Source organism: Typopeltis vanoorti, chromosome 2, assembly GCF_054136105.1.
Source record: "Typopeltis vanoorti isolate ZY-2024b chromosome 2, IOZ_Tvanoo_1.0, whole genome shotgun sequence".
NCBI lineage: Eukaryota > Metazoa > Arthropoda > Arachnida > Uropygi > Thelyphonidae > Typopeltis > Typopeltis vanoorti.
This window is the reverse complement of record NC_143550.1, coordinates 56,061,090-56,081,320: the sequence shown is the minus strand read 5'-3', so window position 1 is coordinate 56,081,320 and position 20,231 is coordinate 56,061,090. Positions and strand designations below refer to the sequence as shown.

General features: G+C 38.7%; 1 protein-coding gene across 1 annotated transcript in view; it reads left to right on the top strand.

The window, feature by feature from the left end:
- The window catches only part of LOC150109053 (diacylglycerol lipase-beta-like), a 220,339-nt gene that overhangs the window by 150,570 nt on the left and 49,538 nt on the right, over positions 1 to 20,231 (top strand). The window contains exon 9 of the mRNA XM_090405133.1: positions 19,534 to 20,173. Coding sequence (XP_090261259.1) covers positions 19,534 to 20,173 — 640 coding nt within the window. The remainder of the gene's footprint in view (positions 1 to 19,533; positions 20,174 to 20,231) is intronic.

Here is a 20,231-nt window from a genome sequence, read left to right as displayed (position 1 = left end):
GAATGAGTGGAATGCACTCCCTGAGTCTGTGGTGGATGCTGTGACAGTGAATGAGTTTAAGGCAAGGTATGATAGATACTGTATGAATGTTGAATAGTTGTGATGAATATGATTTGGTGCCTCCCTCGATGAGTCTAATGACTCCCTGGAGTTGCCCGTAATAATAGTAATTAACATTGTACAGTCCTGATATCACCTTTGTTATCTGCCTCTGCACTCTTTCCAAGGTTAATTTATCTCCTTCAAATCCTGGGTAGGACAAAATATGAGCACAATAGTCCAGGTGTGGTCTGATCAGGACTTTATACAATGGAATGACAACTCTTTTATCTCTGCTGGTTAGCATCCTTCTCAATATTGAAGCAATCCTCTGGGTTACTTTCATCAGCTTTGCGATGTTCTCTGAATTCAAGTTTCTAGCAATCATCACACTAGGATCCTTTGCCTATCCCACTTCCTCCAGTACAATGCCTCCAACAGAGTAAGCAATCTCCCATTGATGTAGCTCAAACTTCAGGACTTTACATTTAACTGAATTAAGCTAAATCCCCATTCATTTTCCCAATGTGCAGATGTGGTAACCTTGAAGGATTACCACATCTGCACTATTACTAATAACCCTTTCCAGCTTCACATCATCTTCAAACAACTGAATATCCCCTTGCAATCCATTGACAAAAATGTTAAACAATACAGGTCCCAATATCCCACTTGTAACCTTCTGCTTCCTTGATACTGCTCCCTCATACACAACTCTGATACCTATCAGATAGCCAATCCCCAATCCAAATCACTAACCTGACATTCAGACCCATGTGATGCAACTTAAATATCAGCTTATCATGTAGCACTCTGTCAGATGCCTTTTGTAAAATCCAAAAAAATGGTAGAATATGCCTTTCCCTCATCATCTGCTCTTGTCACTTTATTATAAAAAGGCAATAAAATTACTAAAACAAAAGTGCCCCTTAATAAATCCATGCTGACTCTCACAGATAACATTACCCTCATCTGGCCAGACTGGCAGTATCACCAACATCAAGATTGCAAAATTACATTGCATCCGGTTCCACCATTATGATTGTTCATCCCTGATAACAGTACCAAAGCATTTGAATGAATTTAAAACTATTTGATATGATGATTCAGGGAAAAATATTTAGAAAGATATTTAGATTAAATACATATAGATCAAAAGCAGGGAGTAGAATATAAATAACAGGGGGTAAAATGATTTTCTGATATTAAATAATATGACCTTGGCATATGACAGACACAAAATTTCATAAACTTTTAAATTTTAAATTCAAATAAGAATTTTAAAATGTGATTTAAATAGGGTGTCAACTTTGCTTCTGGTAAGCAAAAGTGATCACACTGACCTTGGGAGAGGAGTAAGCATGCGAGATCTGGGATAAAGGTATGCATGTAGAATTATAGGATGGAAGATTATGACAGACTTGGAGATAGAGTAAGAAAACTGGGTTGGAAAGAAAAATTTGGGAGCATTTTAAGTAGAACATTTGGAGTTGGCAGTAAGGAATTGTATACCTAAAGTTAGAGAGGACAAACAGAGTGGAAGTTAAATGGATAGTTTAAAGATTAAGAAGTAAAAACTAGTAGCTATAGAAAAAGTATTAAAAAAATGAAGAGAGAACTAAATGAAGAATATGAAATGTGAACTTAGAAAGTGATAGGTCTACTAAGGAAAGAGAAATCAGAATATAAGAAGCTAGCAGAAGCAGCCCAAAGATAATAACAAGGAGTTTCCTTTCTTGTGGATTGCAAGGGGGGGGGAATGAATAACTTATTAGACAATGATAGAAGACCTAAATGAATTGTTTGAGGTAGCAAAAGAAAAGAGTGAGAGAGTTAGAATGATTAGTCTTTTGCCACGGTATGACAGTGAAATGTTTAAAAGGAGGGCTATAATTGCAAATGACTTTATGCGTGGGTTATGTATGACGAGTGGTGTGGAATTTGTGGATGTGTGGAGTGAGTTTGATGGGCGAAAGGATCTATATAAGATGGATGGCTTGCATTTGAATGGTTACGGTGTAAGAAGACTTGAGAAAGTGTTGCTGAATGTAGTGGATGTGCAAATTCAGGGAAACTAGATTTGTTAAGGGAGGGGGGGGGGGTGGTAGAGATACAGTCCTTATGGAGGCAGTTGAATGTAAGAATGAATATAATATGCTAGAGCAAATAAGGACAACAAATCTGAGTGGGATAGTTAATATAAGGCATCAAGGTAGGGTTGGGGCTAATGGGGGTCTTAAATTCATGTACACTAATACTAGGAGTATTAGGAACAAGAAGGAAGAGTTTTTGGCCATGGTTGGCACTTCCAGACCACAGGTTATAGGTATTAGTGAAACATGGCTGACTGTAGATGATATAACTAGTGGGATTGAATGTGATGGGTATAGTGTGTTCAGGAATGACAGAGAGAATAAAATGGGGGGAGGAGTATTGTTGATGATAGCTGATGAGCTCCAGCCAAGGAGAATAGAAGTTGAATTGCAGGATAGAGAAAAGAGCACATTTGAGGCCATTTGGTGTGCGATTGTGGCTAGCAGAACTAAATATACAATTGGGTGCTGCTATAGACCAGGTGATGGAAAAGATGGTGGTGACAGTATGCACAAGCAAATAGAAGAAATGGGTGGAAGGAGGGTGATTATTATGGGAGATTTCAACTATGGTCGCATTGATTGGAGTGAGGAGAGGACACACGGGAGGAAGGAACTGGATTTTATGCGGTTATTAAGGGATAACTATCTGCGACAGCATGTAATGGAAAATACTAGGGGTCAGAGAGTGCTTGACCTAGTAATTACATCTGAGGATTTGGCTGTAACAAATATGACCACATTGCCACCAATCGGTGAGAGTGATCATAGGGTCTTAACTTGGGAGGTGGCTAAAGGTGTAGAATTTTCAATTAAGACAGGGTACATGTGGAATTATCGGGCTGGAAAGTATGACAAGCTTAGGAGTTTGATTGGTTCAGTGCCATGGCATGTACAACTGCAAGGACTAGAAGTTGATAGTGCATGGGAGGTAGTTAAGAAGTGCTTGCATGAAGTAATGGCTGACTGTATACCTAGAGTCCGAATAATAAATCAAGTAGGGGTTAAATGGATGAATAACACCATTAAGCTTGAGTTGCAAAAAAAGAAACAACTATGGAGGGAATTTAAGGAGAAGGGTGACCGGCAGGCACATGAACGGTATAAAGCACAGGCCAGAAGGGTGACGAGTGTGGTAAGAAAAGCAAAAAAGGATTACGAAAGAACATTGGCCATGCAGGCTAAAGAGAATCCTAAACAGTTTTTTAGATATGTAGCAAGTAAAAGGAAAAATGTACATGGCAGATTGATTTTAAAGAATGCCCATGGTAGGGAGGTAACTGAATCAGTTGAGATAGTTGAGTTACTGAGTGAGCACTTTGCAAAAGTATATCATCCAGGTGGTGACATTGCAGAAACGAATAAACCAGTAGATTATACGGGAATTGTGGTTAATGAAGTGGAGGTGAGTAGTCTATTGCATAACCTCAATGTCAATACATCTGTGGGATTAGATGGTATACCAGCTCGTGTTGTACGAGAAGCAGCTAAAGAATTGTCAGTACCCTTGACCATTTTGTTTAATTTGAGTCTCGGGTCTGGGTTAGTCCCGAGCGGGTAGAAAGAGGGGAAAATAGTTCCACTGCATAAAGGTGGTTCCAAGACTTCTGTAGTAAATTACTGACCGATTAGCATATCAGGAATCATTGTCAAGGTCTTAGAGAAAATAGTCAAGAGGAAAATACAAGATTGGATAGAAGAAAATGGGATACTGTATCGGGGACAGCATGGTTTTGTGAAGGGTAGGTCATGCCTCAGTAACTTGCTCACGTATTATAACACAGTGACGGCTGAACTGGATAAGGGTAATGGGTTTACGGTGATTCTACTGGACCTTGCCAAGGCCTTTGACAGGATTCCACATGGAATTCTAATCAGTAAATTGCAGCATATGGGAATGGACATAGGGTTGGTGAGATGGATAGGAGGGTGGTTGACGGAGAGATATCAGAGAGTGGTTTACTCGGGAGTAGAGTCCACAAGACGGCCTGTGACTAGTGGTATGCCACAAGGATCTGTTCTTGGACCACTGCTGTTTAATTTGTTCATAAATGATATAGGAAATGATCTGAGAGAAACAGTTCATTTGTTTGCGGATGATGCGAAGTTGGGTAGGGCAATAGTGAATGCAGATGACGTCAAAATTTTGCAGGATGATTTGGATAGATTGGAGGTCTGGGCTAAGGAGAATGGATGTCAGTTTAATGTGGCAAAATGTAAGGTTATGCATTTTGGGGTGAAAAGATTGGCGGCAGTTTACTGCATTGGTGGAACCGTGCTCCAGGAAGTTGATGAGGCACGAGATTTAGGAGTGTTGGTAGATAAGGAATTGAAATTTAGGGGACACATTGCAGAAGTGACCAAAACAGCTCATCAAATCACTTGGTTGCTGAAGAATATGATGACAAGCAGAGACAAGCAGGTTATTGTTCCTCTGTATCGAGCCTTGATAAGACCCCATCTAGACTACTGTGCTCAGATTTGGTCACCTAGGTTTCTTCTTGATGGGGAGGAGGTGGAGAGGATCCAGAGGCGAGTGACCAAGATGATAGCAGGTCTGTGGAATGAACCGTATGAGAACAGGTTGAGGAATTGTGGGTTGCAAAAATTGGTTGATAGGCGGAGGAGGGGAGATATGATTGAGACATTCAAATTACTGAAGGGTTTCTATAAAATTAATTCAGAAGATATTTTTGAGAACAGGGCTGGTTTTGGGAGGACTAGGGGACATCCATGGAAACTGGGCAAAAGTGTGGTTAGTAAAGGTGTTAGAGCTGGGTTCTTTACTTTTAGAGTAGTGAATGAGTGGAATGCGCTCCCTGAGTCTGTGGTGGATGCTGTGACAGTGAATGAGTTTAAGGCGAGGTATGATAGATACTGTATGAATGTCAAATAGTTGTGATGAATATGATTTGGGGCCTCCCTCGATGAGTCTAATGACTCCCTGGAGTTGCCCGTAATAATAGTAATAGACTCTGCTAAGGCTGTCAGGGATGAAACAGATTACAAAGAAGTACACATAATTTTATAAACTTTTACTACTGAGAACATTGGGAAGAAGTGAAATGGAGATGTATGGAATACTGAGTAATCTGTCAGTAAGTTAGCAGAATTGGATGGGATTGTGGTTTAAGAGAATTAATAGTACCCCTGACTTTGCATTTAATGAGGCTTGTTCTTGACAGTTGCAGAGAAATGATAACTGCAAGTGAAATGCGTTGAAAATTTAATTGTGATATATTTCAAACAGCAAAATTTGAACGCATGCACGTTGGGCAGATGAGGGTAATGTTATTTGTGAGAATCAACATGGATTTGTTAAGGGGTGTTCTTGCTTTAGTAATATGATTGCCTTTTTATAATAAAGTGACAAGAGCAGTTGATGAGGGAAAGGCATACTGCCATTTTTTTAGATTTTGCAAAGGCGTTTGACAGGGTGCCACATGATAAGCTGATATTTAAGTTGCAGCAGATGGGTTTTGATATCGGGTTAGTCAATTTGGGATTGGCTGTCTGATAGGTATCAGAGAGTTGTGTATTGTGGGACAATATCAAGGAGGCAGAAGGTTACAAGTGGTGTTCCACAGGGCTCAGTACTGGGACCTGTATTGTTCAACCTTTATATCAATGACATTGTCAATGGATTGCAAGGGGATATTCAGTTGTTTGCAGATGATGTGAAGCTGGGAAGGGTTATCAGTAATAGTGCAGCTGTGGCAGCCCTGCAAGAGGATTTGAATAAACTAGACAGATGGACAAATGAATGGTGGGGGGGGGGGGGGCGGTGTCAGTTTAATTTTGGGAACCATTGATGGGAGGATGCATACTCGATTGGAGGAGCTATACTGGAGGAAGAAGTAGGGGAGACGAGATCTGGGGGGGGGGGTGAGATTGATAGAAAACTGAAATTCAGGGAGCATATTGCAAAGGTGATGAAGGTAACCCAGAAGATTGCTGCAATACTGATAAGGACGCTAACCTGCAGAGATAAGAGTTATCATTCTGTTGTATAAGACCCTGATCAGATCACACTTGGACTATTGTTCTCAGGTTTGGTCCGCAGGATTTGAAGGGGATAAATTAACTGTGGAAAGGGTATAGAGGCGGATAACAAAGATGGTTTCAGGACTGTACAAAGTCAGTTACGAGGATCAACTGAGGGAATGTGGACTGCAGAGTTTGGTGGATAGAAAAAGGAGAAGTAATATGATTGAGACTTCTAAACTGCTGAGAGGCAGTTACAGGGTAGACATTGGGGGAGTTCTTTTGGTTGGTCGAACAGCGGGAAGGAGTGATGACAAGGGACTATCCCTGTAAGTTAGGAAAGGAGGCTGTGAGCGCGAGAGTGAGGAGTGGTTTCTTTGCATGGAGGGTAGTTGAACTATGGAATGCATTGCCTGAGAGAGAGAGAGGCTAAAGCAGGAACAGTCAATGGGTTCAAGGAGTGGTATGATAAACTTTGTGTTTCCTAAAAACGACCTCCCACGATGAGTCTTTTGACTCCATGGAAGCCTGGATAATAATAATAAAATTAGTAAGCACTTATTCTGTATATTTTATTATTGCTCAGGCCTTCTATGGAGTCACAAGACTCATTGTGGGAGGTCCATGTCTAACAACACAGTATTATGCCACTCCTTAATATTGTTCCCTTTTTGTGCTCTCTCACCATGTTATCAGGCAGTGCATTCCATAGTCCACCGACCCTCCATGTGGTGGGTGGACTGTGGAATACATTGCAAAGCCAGTTCTAGCTGCTTCCAATTGCAACTATCAGGTATTTCCCCTTGTTCTACTGTACAAAAGATCTCCCTAGTGTCAATCTTATAACCACTTCTCAGCAATTTAAATCTCAGTCATATCACCCATTCATCTTCTATCCATCAAACTTGGCAGTTAATGTGCCTTCATTTTATTTTCATGACTAACGTTGTATGGTCTTAATATCATTTTTGTTATCTGCCTCTGCACCTCTCCAAGGTTAATTATCCCCCTTCAAATACTGGTGAACAGGCACACAGTAATGTAGATGTGGTTTGAACAAGGCTTTATACTATCTTCTATCTCTACTGGTCAATGTCCTTCTCAATACTGGAGCAATCCTATGAATTACCTTCACAATATGTCTCCTAAACTTCAAATTTCCATCAAATCACCACCCCAAGATCACTTTCCTCCTCTATTTTAATATAGTTCCATCAATTGAGTATAAAGACTCCCATTCCTTTGCTCATATGTCCAGCTATTCAAATACTTCTAAAGAGTCATCGCATTAATACTATAACTGATAACCCTTCCCAGTTTAATGCCATCTGAAAGGGGGGGGGGGGGACCCTGTAATCCTTTGAAGTGTCATAGACATGATGATTAAACAGTAGAGGTTCCAGTACAAAGTCTTGTGGTACCTCACTTGTGACCTTCTGCTTCCTTGACACTGCTCCCTCATAATACACAACTCTGGTTAGTATCAGCAGCCAGTCTCCAATTCATTTCACTAACCTAATATCTAAACTCATGTGTTGTAACTTATATATCAGCTTATCAAGTGGCACCTTCATGAGTATCTTCAATGAATCTGGAACTCATTGAGGGAGGGAACCTTTTGTAGGTCATGCAATGCCTAAGAACCTATGATACCTCTCCTTGAAAACATTCACAGAAGATGTACTCACACTGTCTTCTAGCAGCTTATGGTCAGTGAATGGAATGTATTACCAGAATATGTCGTTAATGCATGAAGTGTTAAGGATTTTAAAATTCTAGCAGCTTCATGCCATGAGAAGAACCTGAACCTCATATGCTTCCTAACCACATCTGTACTCTGCTTCCAAGGTGACAGTGTTCTCTTCCAACCTGCCATGAGCTTCAAGACTGATGTATCAATAGTGTAAAATTCCCCTTTCCTCCTCTTCCTAGTTCTCAACCTTTGAAGAATTCCACAGGCAAGATATCTCGGTTTCCTAATGTTGAATCTTTAGCTGCTTCTTCATCCTAAGTGTGGTCTTATGAAAGCTATCTGAAGTGGAAGAATAACCTCCTTATTTGTATAAGTTAATTTCTCTTTAATATTTTGATTATTATCATTATTACGGGCTACTCCAGGGAGTCCTTAGACTCATCGAGGGAGGCCCTAAACATCATGTTCACACAACTGTTCAATATTCTCACAGTATCTATCATACCTTGCCTTGAACTCGCTCACTGTCATAGCACCCACAACAGACTCTAGCAGCTTATTCCACTCATTTACCACTCTAAAAGTAAAGAACCCAGCTCTAACACCCCTGCTAACCACGCTCTTGCCCAGCTTCCATGGGTGTCCCCTAGTTCTCCCACAACTAGCCCTGTTCTCAAAAATATCCTCTGAATTAATCCTATAGAATTCTTTTAGCAATTTGAATGTCTCAATCATATCTCCCCTTTTCCGCCTATCAACTAGTTTCTGCAACCCACAAATCTTCAACCTGTTCTCATATGGTTCATTCCATAGACCTGCTATCATCTTAGTCACTCGCCTCTGGATCCTCTCCACCTCCTCCCCATTAAGAAGGAACCGAGGTGACCAAATCTGGGCACAGTAGTCGAGATGAGGTCTTATCAGGGCTCGGTACAGAGGTACAATAACTTGCTTGTCTCTGCTCGTCAAGGTATTTTTCAACAACCAAGTGAGTTGATGAGCTGATTTAGCTACTTTCGCAAGGTGTCCCCTAAACTTCATCTCCCTATCCACCAACACTCCCAAGTCCCTGGCCTCATCAATCTCTTGGAGTACAGTTCCACCAATGTGGTATACTGCTGCTAATCTTTTCACTCCGAAATGCATAACCTTACATTTTGTCACATTAAATTTATCTAATTGGCAAGACTTTGACATCTTCTGCATTCACTATCACCCTACCCAACTTTGCATCATCAGCGAACAAATGAACTGTCCCACTTAGACCCTTCCCTATATCGTTAATGAACAGATTAAACAGCAGTGGTCCAAGAACAGAACCCTGTGGCACACCACTAGTCACAGGCCGTCCTTTGGACTCTACTCCTGAATAAACTACTCTTTTATATCTCTCCATCAACCACCCAGCTATCCATCTCACCAACCCTATATCCATTCCCATATGTTGTAGTTTACAGATTAGAATTCCATGTGGTATCCTGTCAAACGCCTTTGCCAGGTCCAGCAGTATCACTGTAAACCCATTTCCCTTATCCAGTTCAGCCGTCACCTTGTTATAAAACTTGAGCAAGTTACTGAGGCATGATCTATCCTTCACAAAGCCATGCTGTCCTCTGTACAGTATCTCATTTTCATCAATCCATTCCTGTATTTTTCCCTTGACTACTTTCTCCAAGACCTTGACAATGACTCCTGATATGCTGATCGGTCGGTAATTTGCAACCATAGTCTTGGATCCTGCTTTATGCAGTGAAACTATTTTCCCCTCTTTCCACGCCTTCGGGACCAAGCCAGACCCGAGACTCAGATTAAACAACATGGTCAAGGGCACTGATAATTCCTTAGCCGCTTCATGCAAGACCCGTGCCGGTATACCATCCAGTCCCACAGATGTATTCACATTAAGGTTCTGTAATAGACTATTCACCTCCACTTCATTCATCACAATTCCTGTATAAACTAATGGTTCCTTCATTGTTTCAATGTCACCACCTGGATGATATACTTTTGCAAAGTGCTCACTCAGTAACTCCGCTATATCGACTGGTTCAGTGAACTCTTGACCATCGTCATTCCTTAAAATCATTTTGCCATGTACAGTTTTTTCTTGCTTACAGCATATTGAAAGAACTGTTTGGGATTCTCTTTTGCTTGCATAGCTAGTTTCCTTTCATAATCGGCTTTTGCTGTTTTTACCACACTCGTTACCCTTCTAGCCTGCACTTTATACCATTCGTGTGCCTGCAGGTCACCCCTTTCTTTAAATTCCCTCCATAGTTGTTTCTTTTTTTGCAGCTCAAGTTTAATGGTGTTATTCATCCATTTAACCCCTACTTGTTTCACTATTCGGACCTTAGGTATACAATCAGCCATAACCTCCTGTAAATGCTCTTTGACCACTTCCCATGCTCTATCGACGTCCAGCCCTTGCAGTTGTACATGCCATGGCACTGATCCAAGCAATCTCTTAAGCTTGTCATACTTGCCAGCACGGTAATTTCACATATACCCTGTCTTAATCACAAATTGCACACCTTTAGCCACCTCCCAGGTCAAGACCTTATGATCACTCTCACCAATAGGTGGCAACATGGTCATATTCATTACAGTCAAATTTTGAGATGCAATTACCAGGTCAAGCACTCTCACACCCCTAGTATTTTCAATTACATGCTGTTTCAGATAGTTATCCCTTAATAATTGAATAAAATCCATTTCCTTCCTCACGTGTCCTCTCCTCCTTCCAATCAATGTTACCATAGTTGAAATCCCCCATAATAATTACCCTCCTTCCACACATTTCATCAATTTGTTTATGCATACCATCTCCACCATCTATTCCATTACCTGGTCTATAGCAGCACCCAACTGTATATTTTATTCTGCCAGTGTCAATCTCACACCAAATAGCCTCAAATGAGCTCCTTTCACTATCCTGCAATACTTCAATTCTCCTTGGCTGCAGTTCATCAGCTATCATCAATAACATCCCTCCCCCAATTTTATTCTCTCTGTCCCTCCTAAACATACTATAACCTACACATTCTATCCCACTAACTATATCATCTTCCGTCAGCCATGTTTCACTAATTCCAATAACCTGTGGCCAGGAAGAGCCAATCAAGACCAAAAATTCTTCCTTCTTGTTCCTAATACTCCTGGCATTAGTATACATGAATTGCAGTGATCCCTTTGTCCCACCCCTATCTTGATGTGTTATTCTAAATGTCCCATTCCCATTTTTTGTCTTTAGTGCTGGCTCAGGTACATTATATACATTTTTACACTCAACTGTCTCACTGATGTCTGGATATCCACTTCCCCCCCCCTCCTTGGTAGTTCTAGTTTCCCTGGTTCTGCACATCCATTTTCACTTCATTCAGCAACACTTTTTCCAGTCTCCGCACACCAAGTCCATTCAAATGCAGGCCATCCATCTTGTATAAGTCCTTTCGCCCATCAAACTCATTCCACACGTCCACGAATTCCACACCACACCGTCCGCATAACCTGTGCATAATGTCATTTGCGATTATGGCCCTCCTTCTAAACTCCTCTCTGTCATACCGCGGTAACAGACTCACCATTCTAACTCAAGATAACTTATCCAATGTAATGATTTCAACCACCTTGGCAATATGGCTTTAAACTTCGACTGACTGTCCATCATCACTCTTAGATCTCTAGCTTTAACAATTTGTAGCAAAGTCTCATGTAATATGCTCCCTCAGTTTCTGCTTACTTCAGTCCAAGATGCATAACCTGCACTTAGCAACATTAAACTGACAGTAACATTTACACTTCCACATAGAATATCATCTATTCAAGTCAGCCAGCAAAGTTTCTGGATCATATATGTCCCTTATCTCCTAACCTACCTTAGCACCATCAGCATATAATTGGATGTTCCTCTGCTGACTATATCCAATGTCATTATTATTATACCCTCCATGAAGTTGGCATACTCATTGTGGGAGGTTCATTCAATTGACATATCTATCATACCAAATTTTAAAATCCTTAACACTCCCTGCATTAACAGCATATTCTGGTAATGCATTCCATTTACTGATAATTCTCCATGTAAAAAATTACTCATCACATCCCTCTTCACCACATGACTCTTCTTATAATCCTCTCCGGATTAATACGATAAAATTCCCTCACTTACTTAAACATCTCTATCATATCATCTCTTTTCTGCCTATTCACCAAACTTTGCAATCCACATTTCTTCAATCTCTCTCTCTCCATAGTCAACATTCCATAGTCCTGATATTGTCTTAGTCACCCTTCTCTGGATCCACTCCAATGTTTCCACATTGCATTGAAAACCAGGTGACCAAATCTGAGCACAATAGTCCAAGTGTGATCTGACCAGTGCTTTATGCAGTAGCATAACCACTTTCTTATCCCTACATGTTAGAGTACTTCGTATCGTAGTGGAACAACAATGTACAGTCTTTGTAACACTTGCAATATGTCCTCTAAACTTCAGTCTACTGTCCACCATCACTTCGAATCTCATCCACTTCCTGCAGTACTGCACCGTCAATATAGCACTCATCCTTATATTAGCCTTATATTTATGTGCTCCAAAATATAACAGCTTGCACTTACTGTCAAAGTCAAAAGTCTATTCAAATCTTCCTGAAAGGAATTAACATCAGCAGTGCTACTTATAATATGTGGGAAGGCTTTTGTGTTTGTCGTACATGATAATTAATTTTAACAGTATAGATAAGAACACAGACTGATACAAAAATAACTATTTATTAACTTATTGCTGATATTTCGCTGGTATTTTATCCAGCATCTTCAGAGCACAAAAAACAGTTTGTCATAGTACACAAGACAACCACAATCCAGTATAACAATGGGACTAGTTTAAACAAATTGTTTACACCTTGACTACAAGAGCAGTAATACAGACTGGTGTATAACTGGAAGCTTCTGTCCTAGAATCATGCTTGTGGAGCCATACTATTTTGCTTTCTTTCCACTCCTTAGGAACCTTACCCACTGCAAGACTTTGATTAAATAACCAGGTCAAGAGCATAGTTAACTGTTATTCACTTTCCTTAAGAATATGAGATCAGTAAACTCACCTTCAATTAAAAAACTCCATATAAAGATTCCTCTCATCATGAGAGGAATTGGATTCAGATCTTTTCCAGTCAAAGGGTGTAATGTCTTGTCATTCTTCCAATTGCTCTATGGAGGTGCTCAACTTGCCTGTGCAAAAAGATCAAATGACTTGGGGAAATGGCTAAACAAAGGCCTAGAAAAAGTTACTCTAGTCAGTGATTAGAATTGAACTTATGGTCTTCCTTCAGGCAGACTATAAGTTCAATGAGTTATGGAAACATCACTTCCACAGGACTACACACAAACATCCATGCCCGTGGCCAGATGTGACCCAACAAACTGTAGAAGGGAGAGTGGATATGCTAACCACTCAGCCAACCAAACTGAGAAACTGGGATAGAAGAATATTTTTGTTTCTCTTAGGAAACTTCCACTAAATCAGATTACTTAAACATTTTGGAAAGAATGCAGTTTGAAGTTTAAGGACAAGATTAGTCATTTTTCTTAACTATTCATACTTTTGTGTTTTATTCATGGATTGACTGTTTTTGTCTACACACGCATTTTATGAATAATATTTGAATAATATTAGAGATGTCTGACCCTATAAATTTTAAGGTGTGGGTGTGAATAAAAGGGTTGTTATTGAATTCTCATATATTCTCAAAGTGCCTCCATAGTGCAATCCAAAGAACAATGGAACATTACAGCTTTTGATTGGAAAATTCTTAAGCTTGATTCTCATTGAGAGAAATCTCTATAATAGTCTTTTTAATTGAAGATGAGTTAGCCAGTTTCATGTGGAAGTAGCAGGGTTTTTATCTCCTGGAAACGTGAGTTTTTAATAGCATCAAGTAGTATTAAAAGCCTGAGTAAGATGCAGTTTATATATTTAAAAAATAATAATTTTTTAATGTAATGGTGGTAGATGGTGTTGTATTGTAGAATGGCATGTGTAGATGGAAGATTTAAGAGTGTAGACAGTGGATTGTATGGAATGCTCTACTGCAATGAGTTCCTGAACTCCTAAGTGGTGTCATGTAATAATACACACACATACACACACACACACCTTGATAATAAAATGCAAAAAAAGATATATCTTAGCTTTCAGACAAATAAATGTCTGAAAATATGTATCAAAGTGAAGTAGCAAATACATAGGCCTTGGAAAGATAAGAACTTGGTTAGTTAAATAATAAAGTGGGGGAAGAGAGAGAAAGACATTAATTTTCTAGGAAATTCTTTCTTCACAAACATTTCTTTTAGAGAGAAGTAGTAATTAGCATTTTGACATGACAGGATTAATAAATGCATTTAAAAATTATGGGTACAGCTTTGACAGAATTTAAACAGCTGAGCAGCCAAGTTGTTTAACACCAGATATTAGTGATTTCTCTTCCCTTTAACTGCTCATGCCATGGCAGGTCACCAATCAGGAGGAGAAGGGAAGAGCAATCTCTAAACTTCAAATCCCTGTGGACAGGGATTTGAAGTTTAGAGCATATTGCAAAAGCATATTGCAAAAGTAGCCAAAACAGCACATAAGATTGCATGGTTATTGAAGAACACTAACAATCAGGGATTTGAGAAGTTATTGTTCCCCTTTATAAAGCTTAGTAAGACCACATCTGGGCTACTGTGTGAAGATCTGGATACCCATATTCTGTGGGTATGAAGAAGTGGCAGAGAGGATCCAGAGGAGAGTAACAAAGGTTGTGACAGGTTTATGGAATGCTCCCTATGAGAACAGTTCGAAGATCTGTGGGCTTGAAAAACTAGCTGATAGAAGCAAAAGAGGAGACATGATACAGCATATGTTATTAAATTGGTTTTATAGGATTGACGCTGAAGACTTTTTTTCAATACATGGCAGGAAGGGAAGAGAATGAGGGGTAACCAATGGAAATTATGTGAGAGTGTGGTTAACAAGGATGTTAGGACTAATTTTTTGCTTGGAGGATGGTGAATGGGTGGAATGGGTTGTTGTGAGTGATTCATCAGTGAATTAGTTTAAGGAGAGGTAATAGGTTTGTGTGAATAATGTATCTCCTATGATGAGTCTTCTGACTCCATGGAAATTCTTGTATAGCTATAACATTTCAGAATCATTCTACATTTCCTACTCTGTAACAACTCTGCTAAATATCTAAAATTTGTGCTCGCCTCAACCTCACACCAAATGGTCTGGGTCTGAAAGATGTTATTATTGCTTCATTAAAGTTCCACCTGGAGGGGACACAACTCTTAAGATTATCAATAATACTCCCACCCTCTCTTTATATCCTTTCTGTCTTCCTTGTTATTATTATTATGTGACACCTCCAGGGAGTCCAAAGACTCATCAAGGGAGAGTGTACCACAGCATCGAACGTCCCCTTCCGACTACTAACCATGCTCAAACTTGCTTAACTTTTTGCGAACCATTAGTAGTAGAGGCTCTACCAATCGACCAATCCATGTTCTATTCCCCCTTAATATATCATTTTCTGATAAACAAGTCTCAATTATACCAATAATTTGTGGGCCAGCTAATTTTATCAATTCCACAAATTCTACCCCTTTATTCTTAATATTCCTTGCATTTGCATACAATAGCTTGCCCTCTCCCTCTTTTTCTTTTAAAAATTCATCATTCTATCATTCCAGAAAACATTTGACTTCACTGCTTCCAGTGAGACCATACCTAAGCCTTGTCTCTCATACTAGCATTGCTCATCTTGTATCTAGTTGGCTACACTCACAGCCATCAATCTACTTGTTTCTTACCAGAAGATCTCTTCTTGCAACAGCAATCAACCTAGCTTCACACTACCACTGTCAATCAAATGCAGAATATCTCCTGCAAATGGCTCTCTCTCACACACACACACCTTTAAATTTATCCTATATACCTATGTACTCTGGACTTCTCTTCCTACACATCCTAGCTATCATACATTCATAATCATCACCCTTCTCCTCAGCTCTCTGTTATCATACTTGAACACACAGCTGTCCTCTCTCATACTCTTCTGCACCATTCCTTCCAACTAACATAATCAGTTCTTCTTCTGTACTTTCTCTCCTCTCCTCTACACAGCCCCAGATACTCTACTTATTGTTCCTCCTTTCATACAACCTCCTGCAATACATTTGAAAATAATGAATTGTACAGCATTCTATTGTTGAAGTCCAAATTGTAAAACCATATATAGCAAAAATAAATTTTCAGCCTTGCATTTTTTATATAAATCCAATCCACAAAAGGTTGTGGATTGCAAAGTCTATATACATTTGTACCTTGCTTTGATGTGAAGGAACCTGTGGGATTTCCATTCTATACTTTATTATTATTAATGCTATTGTTATTATTATATGGTCTCTTCAAAGACTCAATGGGGTGATCCACACTTTGAAATCACACAATATCTAAATATCAGTCATACCATTCCTTGAACATATTCACTGTAGACACTCATAACTCTAGTGGTAGCTCATTCCACTCATTCACTTGCCATGAGAAAATCCCATAAATAACTGATAGTGATTTCACATTTCCTAACCACACCATTACCCAGCTTCCAGGAATGACCCCAAATGACCCCCCCCCTCCCACATCACACACACACTCATATCACAAAATCTCCTCCTCCCATTGTATGTCTTCCCATCTTCATAGAATCTAAGCAACCATATCAAGGCATGGTAGGCCAAGTGTGGTCATATCAAAACCCTGTAAAGTGGGAGATTAACTTCCTTCTTCCTATAAGTTAATGTTATTTTTCAATATTGCAGTTGTCCAGTATGATGAGGTAACCACCTGAACCACTGTGGACCATAAACTTGAACTCTTGTATCACCAATAGGTTTTGTGGTTCACTATCACTTGCAAATTTCATTAATATATGATATTTAGCACAGATTGGAGACCATAGTATGAGAGTCATGAGAAAGATTAGGAGAGTGAACAGATAGCATCAATAATAGCATCATATTAAAAACAATGATATTAGGAAAGAGTTTGATATTTTTAGCATTCATGAATGAGTGTGAGCAGAGCTGATCTTAGCTGGTATGGTCACTTAAACAGAATGGGAGAGAAAATGTTAGCAAAACATTTTCTAGAGCAAACATTCATCTAGAGTTTGATCTTCCCAGAGGAAGATCAAGCTCTAGATGAACTGATACAGTTAGAAGTACCTCTTCAGAAGATAGAAATATTAGATCTGGTAACATTCAAGTCTTGACAGATAACAGATTAATTTGGAGGAAAACTGTTGATAAGAAGTTAGTAATGATGTAACTTTTACATGTAGTATTATCATAATATCCTGTATCCCCCCCCCGAGGGTATACATCAGAAATTTGATGTTACCCAGCTTGTGCTTAGCAACCACATCCTTAGCCATGCTGAATTGATACTCATTCTCATTTGCCCATAGACCAGTCTGTTCAAATCAGACTGTGGTAACTCTGCATTATCAGCAAATAATTGGATATTATCCTTCAAAACCTCACTAATATCATTAATATTCAAATCAACCCCATTCATCACTGATTGTCCTCCTCCTTTTAGACTCGGTCCCATCCATGTTACAAACTTATTTTATTTATTATTCCTTTCTTTGAGTTTCAATAAGTCTTCAGTGTGCAATTCTGTCAAATGCCTTGGCAAAGTCCAATAGTATCATGGTATATCTTCTATCCTTATTCAACTCTGCTCCCACTTTATTGTAAAACATGAAAGATTGCTAAAACAAGACCTGCCTTTTAACAAAATGTTTCCCTCTATAGAGGATCAAAGTTCCATCTATCCACCTCTGGCTGGTCCTAACTGGCATATCCAATATCTAATCACATTCTAGAGATACCGATTTGATCTGATTGTCTGTATCGGTCCTAGCTTCACCTTTTATAGTGTAATTATCTTGTCCTCTTTCTACTCATTAGGAATCATGCCAATGTTGCCACTCAAACAATCAAGGTTAGGATAATGCTCATAGATGAGATTTCATCAAGAATGCTGATAAACCCCATTGCTATGTTTGCATCAAACTCTTGAAATACACAAGTTCAATAACTGTGGCCCAAGCAACAACAGAACTGTATGGTAACCACTTGTTACTCTTGTTTATGTTGTAAACTCTTAATATATTTCATTATATATCAATCTTTGTGGCATTTTGTGTTAATTTTTTGTGTGTTTCCATGTAAACCTGATGACTACCAGTGTTTGGATAGTGAAACTTGTTAGTTTTATTCTTATTACTTTTTGTTTATTTTGAAATAGAAATGGTGTTCTGCATAGTCTTTGTAGTTCTTGTATTGTGTCCTTTGAGCATCAGGTTTCCATCATCCCCAGACCCTGAATCTCATCTTTCCAAAGTGCAGTTCTGCCAAACTATATACAGTCCTATACTTCTGTACATCAAGGCAATCAATACCTTGCACTTCGTAACGTTAAAAAGTAATACCACATAATCTGCCCAAGCTAAAATTCTAGTTTAAATCTTTCTGAAGGCACTTGATCAGCATCATTCCTTATATCTCTCTCCCTGATTTTACATCAGCAACAAACAACTGAATATCCATTTTTCAACCCACATGAAATGGCATTAACATTATCAATAAGTTTAATGGGAGTGGCCCAAGAACAAAAAATGCCATTGATTTCAGGGATGTTACTACCTCCATATAAAATTTGCTTGTTAACTTCCAGACAGCTAATCTGCTCCATCTAACATATTATCTATAAATTAAAGATGCCAAGAAATTATATTCTTGGTTTCATCCTTATACAAGTGCAAGCAAACAAAGTTTGTGCATGAAATAACTTCATGACTGGGCTACTAATATATATATATATATATATATATAAGGCAATTGATGTGAAGTCATTAGCCTCTCTCTCTATATGTATATGTATGTGTATATATATATATATATATTACTAAGGCAATTGATGTGAAGTCATTAGCCTCTCTCTCTCTCTCTCTCTCTCTCTCTCTCTCTCTCTCTCTCTCTCTCTCTCTATATATATATATATATATATATATATATATATATATATATATATATATATATATATATATATATATATTGAGAGAGAGAGAGGCTAATGACTTCACATCAATTGCCTTAGTATCTCATAATGTATCTCAGTATTTTAGTACCTATATGCCACTACCCAGACCAGTTTAAACCTTTATTGAGGTTTCAACCTTGGTATCACTTCTGGGTCTGGCTCCCACTGATGAGACCTCAATAAAGGTAGAAACTGGTCTGGGTAGTGGCCCTTCCCATAATGCATAGTAAGGATATGTGCATTGCATTATGGAATACTAAGGCAATTGGTGTGAAGTCATTAGCCTCTATATACAAGTAACCCAATCGTGAAGTTACTTCACGTGCAAACTTTGTTTGCTTACACTTGGATAAAGGATGAAACCAAGAATATAATTTCTTGGCATACTTAATTTATAGTTTAATCAAGTGAAAAAAAACTTTTAGCATCCATATCCATCCATCTAGATAATATTTGGTTTTCTGATATGTTTTCATAAGTTTTAAGCTTCTGAATTTATATTTGTGCTTTTGCATTGTTCTTTATATATGTCTAGAAAACTAATATTTTCATTTTCTTTTCTTTTTAAGGTGCTGCTTTTGTGTAAGAAAACCTCCAAACATCATAGATGATAACAGCTGTCGTTGCAATACAGCAGCCCTAATGCACCTTACAGGAATAAAGCAGGATGAATTAATTTATGTTTCATTTTATAATTATATATACCAAATACCATTCTGTGTTGCCCTGGACCACCAAACTTCATCAGTTATTGTAGTTTTTCGTGGATCAATGTCAGTTCCAGACTGCATGACCGATTTAGCAGGAGGGTTTGATCTACTGACTGTTGATGGATGTCCTCAAAACACCTTATGTCATCATGGCATGCTTCAAACAGCATTATATTTAAAATCAAAACTTGTAGATGATGGTATTTTACAGACTGCTTTTAATCAGTGTCCTGATTATACCCTTGTTTTAACTGGTCACAGTTTAGGAGCTGCTGTTGCTTGTATTCTTGGTTTTCTGTTGAGGCCAATATATCCCACTTTACGGTGCTATGCATTTGCACCACCTGCAGTGATAACTGAAAGTGCCCTAAAATATTCAGAACAGTTTATTTTAACTGTGGTTTATGGTGATGATGTTGTACAAACTCTCGGGGTTCATGGAGGAGAAGGACTTGCAAATGATATTATAAAATGTCTTGCTCATAGCCAACAACCAAAGGTAATGAAATTATAGTATGTGTATGTTTGAAGTGTTAGTGAAACAATATACCATTTTA